At 35.5% G+C, this 10,308-nt stretch overlaps 2 protein-coding genes across 3 annotated transcripts; both read left to right on the top strand.

The window, feature by feature from the left end:
• The first annotated feature begins 831 nt into the window (after positions 1-831).
• On the top strand, positions 832-1,929 carry LOC112512274. Its single transcript, XM_025118153.1, has one exon. The coding sequence runs from the start codon at positions 832-834 to the stop codon at positions 1,867-1,869; it is 1,038 nt and encodes a 345-aa protein (XP_024973921.1). The 3' UTR covers positions 1,870-1,929.
• A 3,744-nt stretch (positions 1,930-5,673) lies between these two features.
• Positions 5,674-7,661, top strand: LOC112513696. 2 transcript variants are annotated; one of them, XM_025120037.1, is made up of 2 exons: positions 5,674-5,800; positions 5,904-7,661. In XM_025120037.1, the coding sequence occupies exon 2, from the start codon at positions 6,246-6,248 to the stop codon at positions 7,431-7,433; it is 1,188 nt and encodes a 395-aa protein (XP_024975805.1). In that variant the 5' UTR covers positions 5,674-5,800; positions 5,904-6,245; the 3' UTR covers positions 7,434-7,661. The 2 variants fall into 2 exon arrangements, with proteins under 2 accessions (XP_024975805.1, XP_024975806.1); XM_025120038.1 differs by having other exon boundaries at positions 5,975-7,661.
• The last annotated feature ends 2,647 nt before the right edge of the window (positions 7,662-10,308 follow it).

Genomic DNA, 10,308 nt, shown 5'->3' on the forward strand with positions numbered 1-10,308 from the left:
ATAATATCGATATATTTTTGTCAAATTTTTATGATATCTTCAAACATATATTTTATTCAAAAATAAAAACATCATCGCTTTCTCAAAATCACATAAAGCCATATTAKAACATCGACTGAGATAAATAATAAAATAAAATATTAAAATCATGATGTATCTCGCTGCATTGCGCGAGTACGCTTCTAATTTACACTAAATAAAATTTATAAAATAAAATTGACTACCATTGTTATGCAAGATGAGATGTAACAAGAGACAAATATGGACGGCAAAACCCATCTTAATTAAATATATAATATTTTTGACTAATTATCTTCTTGTTATTAATAAAAAAAAGTCCTCGTTCGTCGTAGTCTTACGTTTAAATCCAAGAAAAAATAAAAACTTATTTATGGTCACGGGGATTTAAATACAGTGACTTCGGGCTATCTGTAAAACGGGTGATCGTCCTGGGATTGGTCGGTTCGCATAGCTGGTTGGATATCCAGATTAATAAAAAAAATCGTTGTTCAAAGAAAAAAAACACAATATTTTATAGTCGACTGAAATGTGATATCATATAACGTTAAAAATGGCCGATCTCATCTTAACCTGGAATCTCTATTCCTAATAAATCAACAAAAACACGACAATTAACTTATCTGTCGATCGAACGAACGCTTTCAACTAGCAATAAAGAAGCATTCATGTCATGTCATCTTAAGTCCCGATGAAATTATAAAACAAATATACGAACCTTAGAAATCAACGTTAAAAGAAGAATGGGGTTGTCGTCTTTATATTTATATCGTCTCTAAACGTCTTAACCGTTCATAATAAACCTTCGAAGAAATGGGACAACTCGAAGGTAATTCCTTGGCGAACCATTTTAGCCACGGACATCCGTTGAAATCTCACGCTTATATCACTCGAAAGGTCACATGTTCAGCGTGTAAGCAAGGTGTTTCCGGATCGTTTTACGCTTGTCTTTCATGCAATTTCTACCTTCATAAAAAGTGTTTCGATCTTCCTCAAACGTTGAAACACCATAGCGATCGACGACATAATCTTGTTCTTTTGTCTTCTCCTGCGTACCCCGAAGGGTTTTTCAAATGTAACGCTTGTGGGACCCATGGGAATGGGTTTTCGTACCATTGTTCTGATTGTCAAATCGATTTGCACACCACTTGTGCTTTGATGCCGCCGTCGGTGAACCACACCGCCCATGATCACACCCTTGGCCTTTGTTTTACACCACCGTATGAGAACCAGGGGTTCAGTTGCGACATCTGTAAGAAACCCGGCTCGAACCATTGGCTCTACCGGTGTGGTTTATGTGATTTTGATGCTCATATGAAGTGTGCCATGGCTAGAACCACTTCTCGCGAAGTACTACCCATGGCTAGAACCACTTCTCGAGAAGTACTACCCAAATCTACAAGTCTTCCTCATTATAGAACTAACCACTTCTCACCACCACAACCACCACCACTGCAGTCCGCGACTCCGTCACCATCACTGGTCCAAATATATTATAACTCTTCATCGACGGAGTATCCTCTAGCTGATCATCATCACATGGCTAGAACTGCTAGTTCTCAAGCAGCCTTGAATAAGTCTGCAAGTCTTCCTCATTATGAAACGCATCACCATTTCTCACCACCACCACCACCACCACCACCACGGCCACCCGTCCAACAACCATATTACTACCAGGCGGAACATCATCCACAATATCATCAATCGAACCACTACCAGGGTGCAACAACCATGGGTGTTCCGGTGCAGACTTCAAAAGATAATGGGTTCATGAAGAACATGGCTGGGCATGCAGTGGAGGGATTGGTTGGAAGTGTAGTAGAGGCTGTTCTTGAAGGGATGGTGTCGTAAATCATATTCTTGGAATAATAGCTACTTCTGATTCCATAAACTCACGTACACACCAGGTTCATTCAATCGGAATCATGGTTTAATTTTCTTTCATTAATGTTTGTTTCTACTATTTTCAGCAGTATCCGTACGTGTGTTGAATTGACTTCTGGTTTGCGTTCGATCAAATAAAACCCATGAAGATTAGTGTTATGGATATAACCAAATGTTACGTATTCATTGGAGAAGCCGATTCAATTCACATGTGAATATTTGCTGTTTTCTTGGAAGGAAATTGATAACTTATATATAATATCACATTAATATGATTTACGGAATTGGTTTATGGAAATTGTTTCATTTCAATAACACAAACAAAAACTCTTTTTCGTTCCCTTTCTTTTCTTTTTCATTCATCTCTCTATTTCGTTTATTTTCTTCCGAAAATGTAATAAACGAATCCCGGAGGGATAATATACAATAATTTCACAGCACGTGGACTAAATAGATTGGTCGTTTACCTAAACGCTTACCTCGTAAACACTTACCGGTAAAATTCAACATTATCGCTTACTTACCGGTTAAGATTTTATTCACTAAAACGCATCGTATGCAACAATTCATCTCGGTAAGCGTTAACCATGGTAAGAGTCATCGTTCTCACTTACCGGGTAAGACTTTCGATTCTTGCCTTTGCTCTTACCGAGTAAGATTTTTAGTCCTTATCATATTCATCCGGTAAAGTAAAATGACTTGGTAAACACTTACCCGAATAAGCGTTTGGTAAACAACACCTAAATTTTAACTTTGTTGATGTATCTCGTGACACAAAAGGTCAAGGGAAGAATATGTCATAAACGAAATTAGATGTGCATGGGTTTTGCCAATATATAAATAATCAAGAGTAAATTACATTTTTCATCCCTATGATATGACAAACAAAATAGATGATGAATTACGAGTTGTTTTTATGTTTATCAAATGCTTATCCATGGTTGTGAACTTTTTAAACCAAATAATATTGAAAAAACTTAAAATTAGCACTTGACAATCAACACCTAACATGAGCAGAGCAGCCGAGCAGGTCGTGAGTGGTGAGCGGACTCGTAAGCACATGGGATTCGTGAGGGATCTTTGCGTGAAATTGTGTGCCCATGACTCCATGAGATCATACGCCTGAAGTGAATTGGGGAGAGCGTAAGCATGAAGTGAATCACTGAGGCGAGACTGTTGGTCACTAGAACAGACAACAGAGGCCGTATAAAACTACCACTAACCAACAGGAGGATCATCGTATTCTAAAGTCATCGATAAGATATCCGACTACCATAAAAGGGTTGCTCTTATGAAATACATACATCAACTGTTCATCAAATCAAATAGTAATCGGTTTTTCGGCAACATGTCAGGAGGTAATTCATAATACCCTGTTGAGATAGATTTTCAAAAGCTATGAAAACTTCGACTCCAGTATCCGAACAAATATTTCAATAACTTATTTTGACGAGAAATCGGTTTCTTTAAAGAAACTGAATTTGATCTAAAATGGTAAAGTTATTGGTGGTCCTAAGTGAAAATCAGGGTTGTATCTAATGGTCAACATTAAATGATTTTTTAAAAGTATTCCAGGAGCAGTTGCATCCCCTCGTTGCTATGGTTCATTTATTACAAATGCTTCCATCGATAATAAATTTTGCGGAATTGACCTATGCCACTAACTTTGTTTATCTCTTATCCATTAAGTGAAGTGATATTCCTCCCAGATGAGCATATTTTAGTCAAAGTTTATATGGGTATAATATGATATTACAATGACGTAACAGTTGGTAATGATGTTTTTTTTATTATTCTTCCAACTGATTTCATTCATTCATTCATAAACTGGATTGAACGTGCCATTAAGAGCTCCAGCTGCAAGAGGATAGGATCTTTAGGCTGGCATCAAATGCTGCATTGGTTTGACTTCTTTGCTTCTGTTATTGAAGCAAAACCCTTCCAAAAAAACTAGAACCTTATTATTATTATTTTCTTTGTTATACCTCGAACCACCACCACACTTAGTTGAAACGTGGACCACCATCCCCATACCTTCACTTCAACTACTGATTACCACCATCCAGTGCCACAAATTTAAATATTATGAACATTAGAATTGTACTCTTGCAATGTATCGAGACATATCTTGATTTTAATGTTTCGTTTTATTTCTTTTTTATGTCGATATTTTATGTGGTTTTTGAGAAAACGATAGTGTTTTTATTTTTGAATAAAATATAAATATGAAAATATTATAAAATTTTGAAAAAAATATATATCGATATCAGTATCAAATTAATCATTTTTAAAGTTCTTGTGTTTTGGTGTAATTCTTAATTTAATTTTTTAATTATAATTTAATTTAGGTTTAGTTACAAAGAAATTTAATTTAGGTTTAATAATATTTTTTTTATAAAGATAATAACTAAGTATTCTGTTAGAACTCAATGATTATTTTAATTATATTTTAGATTTTTTATATTTAAAATGATATGTTTATCCAATATTTGTTTATGTTTATCTATAGTTAGTTACACGAATTAAAATATGACGTTTTAATAAGTTGTACTTATGCACACTTTACTTGTAATCTTAAGTTTTAAGTAATATGCATCAATAACCAGTACTTTGTGCATAAAAAATGGTTTTTAGAGTTTTTGTCAAATATTTTATAATATAGTATAGATAATGCGTGCACATTCTTTGAAAATTTAAAATACAAAACACATGTATTACAAATCGAAAACCAAAAAAAAATCAAATGCGATAGAATTTGTGAACTTAATGTAGCTAGTTCAAATAAAATTTGGAATGGTTACACTTGACGATATGAATCATTTGAAAAACAAAAGTATTTGTTCTGTAGCAGATCTTTTACAAGAGTAATTTGGATTGGCCTTGGTTCATTTAATATGGCTCGAGGAAACATATATGCAACACTCAAGCAAAACTGGATACCAACTCCTCAGAGCTTAGTAAATTCAACTACATTAACAGTTACTTATAAAAATCATTGGACAAGGACGTGTTGTAGAAGTAACCTATATTATCTTTTGGGTGGAATTGCCACAACACGGGCGTTCTTCTTAGCAAGAATCCGAACTAATTGAATACTTGTGTCCCAAATTTCAAATCCAAGATCGATATCTCCAAAGTAGATTGTGATCTTTGACCTATATTTCATTTACCCTAAAATTCTTATAGTCGTTTTTCTTTACTCTATCTCTCGTTTCTTCGTCGACTTCATTTGATTACTGCCACCTACGTCGTTGCTCTTACTATTGCCCTGACCTCGCCTCGATTGCCTCATGTAGTTGCAATCGCCGACCACCCTTCAACTTCTTCGTAATTGTTGTTTGCCATTAGTCATAATCCTTCCCATCGACCACCAACAAACTTTTGTTCCGGTTAATACTCCTGCCTGCCTACTTCCTTCATCATCTTTTGGTTTTGTCACCACCGACAGCCTCTCTTGAACCCAGCATCTTTACTCTCATTGATCGTATTAAGAACGATTAAGGTTTTACCCCTGTTGCTTCTATTAGGGTTAGAGACCAGACAAATTTTACAAAATGACTAAAATACCCACGTGAAGAGATCCTAATTCCATAACAAAAGTGATCACTCATATAAATTTGCAATAATTAAACTGTATGGACCAATATTGAAACAATTGACATACCACGGGGATTAAAACCGTAATTTACTCAATAATTAGAAGAAAAAATCAATTAAATGGATATTAGTTAAAATTGGGGGTATCTCACTCGCTTCGCAATCTCCCGTCATTCTCACTCCAGATTGCTGTTACCATGCGAGGTGATTCCGTCGATGTCGAATTCAAGAAATCCAACGGCATATCTGTCTCAATCGCTTCTTCTGCCGATGAAACCCTACCATCTCTGCTTGGATTAAGGTTTTGATCTTTAATTCCTGTTGTATCTCTTGTTGTACCCGGTTAAAACCCTGATTTGATTTTTGTTCGCTGAGTGCCTAGTTTTTGTGTTTTTCATCACAAGCTTGCAGCTTTCATCTTCTATTTCTCGATACCTTTAAAATCAGTGTTTTCCCCTCTGTTTCTTATTGGAAGTTATTAGGGTTTCGACTGGAGGTGATTCAATTTCGTAACAAGTATGGGTTTGGTGGTAGAACTGATGCACGAAGTTAGGGTTTCAAATCGGAATTAGGGTTTTGTCTAATAATTTGAGGAGGTATGTATATACTGCTTCGATTTTAGATTCCGTTTCCCATATGAAATTCGAATTTGGGGTTTTATGATGCTAAATTGCACCTAAAGGTGGTGGTTGGTGATTTGATGTTGTTGGCCTGAAAAATTGAATTGGGGGTTTTGTATATCCTCAATGGGGGATGAATCGCCACAGAACACCATGAATCTTGATCTTAATTTGGCACCTGTGGTTCATCCTTCCCAAGATGATGAGCCACATACTATGAGCTTTGAAGATTGGCTACATGGGTCAGTGAGCTTTGAAGATTGGCTACATCGTCCTAGGTCTTGGCAGCGGTTGCGGTCAATTTGGAGACCGGTTCCAATTCCGATGGAAGCTAGAAATATGGCTCTAGGGTTAACAGGTAGCAGCGGTTTGGTAATGGACGAGAGAAATGCTTCTGATGATGAACGACATCCGGAGATGATCAAAACAGACAAAAACGGTGATAAGAACTTAGAAAATGTGGATGTGGGTAAGAAAGATGTCGAGAAGAGCAATGGAGATGAAAGCAGCTTTTTCGATTGTAATATATGCTTGGATTTGGCGAGCGAGCCTGTTGTGACTTGTTGTGGGCACTTGTTTTGTTGGCCGTGTCTTTACCGTTGGCTGTTTGTTCACTCCGAAGCAAAAGAATGTCCAATTTGCAAAGGGGAAGTAACCATGAAGAACGTAACTCCCATTTACAGCCGTGGGAATCACACACATGTAACTGATGTGGATTCTAGTGTCAAGATTCCTAGCAGGCCACAAGCAAAGAGGATCGAGAGCTGGAGACAATCTATTCAGAGAAACGCACTTAATCTGCCAATGTTTGAAATGATCCGAAGGCTTGATAACAGATCACAGGAAATCCCAAATAACTCGTTGCTAAATAGGATTTTCACTTCTAGAGGGATACGGAGGGGACAAGATATGGCTGCAATTGGATCCCCGGATGCTGTAACGGACTCACCAGAGTTCAGTCCGGCTAACACCGAGCCAGGCGGTTCAACCCTCTTAGCACGCCGGTTAAACCGACCAGCTACTGTGACAAACCTTACATCTGCTTTAAGTTCTGCAGAAAGTTTTGTGGATTCATATTTCCGCGACCACCCTGATGAGCGGAACCAAGAACAACTTCCATTGATGGATGATCGACATTCAATGTCGAGCATTGCTGCCATCATACAGTCGGAAAGCCAGACAGCAGATACTGCAACTGAAACAGATTCAAGGGTGTCGATTTCAACTTCAAGAAGAAGATATGAAACATCAACATCGAGGGTTTCGGATGTTGACACTGGAGATTCTCGATCCCGAAGGAGGAGGTTGCAGTAGAATGAAGGTTTCCATTGAAGATCTTTGAGCAAAACTCGAGGGAACTTCAGTTATGTGAGTTCTAAAACTATGTTACAAATTGCCTTTCATATACTTTGTCTTCTGCAATTAGGTAGCTGGTCAAGAGTTTTCTGCCATTGCATGTTTATGAGTTTTATGCTCCAAGTTTGTGTTGGGAATGGTGTTACTGTTTTATCTTACAGTTTATGACTATTAGTTTTCTTATGATATGATAATAATAAACTTGGTTAAAATTGACCCCTTCTCATATAAATGGTTAAAATTGCACTAGTTGGCAAAGGCGCTGAGCTACTTTACTCAAATACACAACAGGTTTAAGTTTGAATCCGCTGGTTCACCAAACGTCTCTCAAAAGTGAAATTGACTCAAATAGTCATTTAATTCATTTAAGTTGGTCTCCAAGCCATTCCTCTCCCGGGTTTATCCAAATGTCATTACGTTTGCAATATTGCGGATGTGGCTATTAACAACGTAGTGACATTTGGGTAAATTCGGGAGAGAAATAGCTGAAAGACCAATTTAAATAGATAAATGATAATTTGAGTCAATTTACCCCATCAAATATATTGATACGGATGACTTGTGTCGGACTCGGGTCTAACAAATAACTTGTAAAATATTTGGATTAATGGGCCATGATGCATAAGCCCCAACCCATTTGGAATTATACAATTAGCCCAATAACTTTATATAAATGGCCAACTCAAGCGGTTGAAAATAATGGATTAATTAGTTGAAAATTGAATATTGTCATATTGGATGGATCGGATCAATTAAGCGGATAACCAATATTAATATTGAATGGATGGTGTCAATCTTATACGATCCAATCGTTCATTGGATTAGATTGAATTGGTCCTCCAATGTGGATCGGATGGCAAAAATCCATATCTTTTAATGGATTGATTGGATTTGATCGAAACAATCTAAATCCATTAGATTTCAACCAATAAACATCCTTCACATATATACACATTATACGTTTTCATTGGAATATACAATATGTTTTGTTTTATATATCATATATGTATGTGCACGTTTTTCTTATCACGTTTTTTTTTGCCCATACCCATACATCACAAACAAATTTCACGTGGGTGGGTTCGTTAAGTAAAACGAGATCACGTAAGAGGCGGGTCAATCAATAGTGTTGGTTTTTTCAGTTAAATTGGTTTTTTAGCAATAACACGTGTAATTTTGAAAATTTATTAGAACTAATCAATCTTGTACTTGGAAATTATAAGTCGAACAATTCAGACACTTAACAGTTACGAATCATTACTACAAAAATGAGCTTATCATGATGTTTACATAAACATTTTTTAACAAGTGACGTATAAAAAGGTTAATACAATGTTTTGCTTAAGCTCAACTTTGTTCGAACAACATATTTTTTTTCACAATATATAATTTGTTAGATTCTACAGCTTTGTCTTGTTGATTTATTTTAAAACTTTTGTATGTACAATTTTTTAATCTTATAAACTTATAAGTTTTATTAAGTACCATAATAGAATATACTGAATAAGCATGGAAATCATCTAACAGTTACCGTTTCTAGTTTATTAATTGTCACGAATTTTAATAATCAGATAATTAGTTACAAGAAAGTAATTAAAGCCATTAGTATGGTACTTAGATCATTTTACATTTTCCTTCAAAAATCAATTTTCTTACGAACAATATCTCACATGCTTTTTATATGGAAATTATGGTCCGAGTCCCTTGAACAAATTAATTGCAGCCATAGTCATTGTGGTTTCATTTTTATTGCGAATTGGGTCCCTTGACCTAATCCTGTTAACTTTATCTCCATTAAATCAGGGGTAATATAGTAAATTTACTATTTTTAAATAAAATATTTTATTGTACATGGTTAGATGACATTAGTACAAGTGTTAAAAACATCGATACAAAAGAAAAAAAAACCATAAAACTCATCCTCATCCCTAATGACCATCTGCTCGGGTCAAACTCTAGTTTCTGATCATCTTCTCTGGCAAATACCTCATTTTCGGCCACCATACAGTATAATAACACACAATTAGGTGTTTCCATCTTCATCATCTTATCTGATTTTCAATCATCGATCTTCTTTGATAAGATGATTTTTCTCACAATTTGATTGGTGCATCCGTCTTATTAAAAGTGGGTACGAGTTTGCTACTCCAATGAACACTGCAATGCACAACAAATCAATTTTCCAATTTCTACAACTTGGTTTAATAATCTACGAACTGGTTATCGCCAAAACAAGTGATTGCTCTACAAAATATACCTTGAAAAACCAAATAATAGTAAGTTACTATGCAATTGTGGACTGATGAATCATATACGGTAGGTTCACCCAACCAAAATCATTTTTTGGAGATTCAGAAACAGAAAATCGAATGGTACATCAATCAAAATCCAATAGAAAGAAAAACATTTAGATAGAATCCATGGATATTGAAATCTAAACTCTAAAGATATCATTGCCAGTTTGATTTGGATTTATTACTGATTATGAATCTTTTTATTTTTATTTTTCAAGTGTGTGAGGCTTGAGTAGTTTTTGGGGTTAGATTTGAGTTTATATTGGGGTTTCATGGAGGAATTTGATCTTTCGGGATTGATTTATGAGTTCCTTCAGAATAGTCTAATCTCTTGGCCAAAGTTTTGAATTTTTTAGGAATTGGATTAGGTATCTTTGTCTTTGGTCTGCTTTGGGTGTCGGTAAAATGGATTCAATCCATTTATTTGATCATCTTATTGGTATATTTCTCATGCTCGGTTCTGAAAAGATGTTTTATGAAGTTTGTTCGTATATTTTGACATTGTTGATGATGTTTGAAGTAACACCCAGTTGAGGGTT

This window comes from Cynara cardunculus (genome assembly GCF_001531365.2).
Source record: "Cynara cardunculus var. scolymus isolate 2C chromosome LG 5, CcrdV1, whole genome shotgun sequence".
NCBI lineage: Eukaryota > Viridiplantae > Streptophyta > Magnoliopsida > Asterales > Asteraceae > Cynara > Cynara cardunculus.

Bases quoted from the DNA above. Each gene is read 5' to 3' on its own strand.
- LOC112512274 (XM_025118153.1), top strand. From the start codon at position 832: ATGGGACAACTCGAAGGTAATTCCTTGGCGAACCATTTTAGCCACGGA.
- LOC112513696 (XM_025120037.1), top strand. From the start codon at position 6,246: ATGGGGGATGAATCGCCACAGAACACCATGAATCTTGATCTTAATTTG.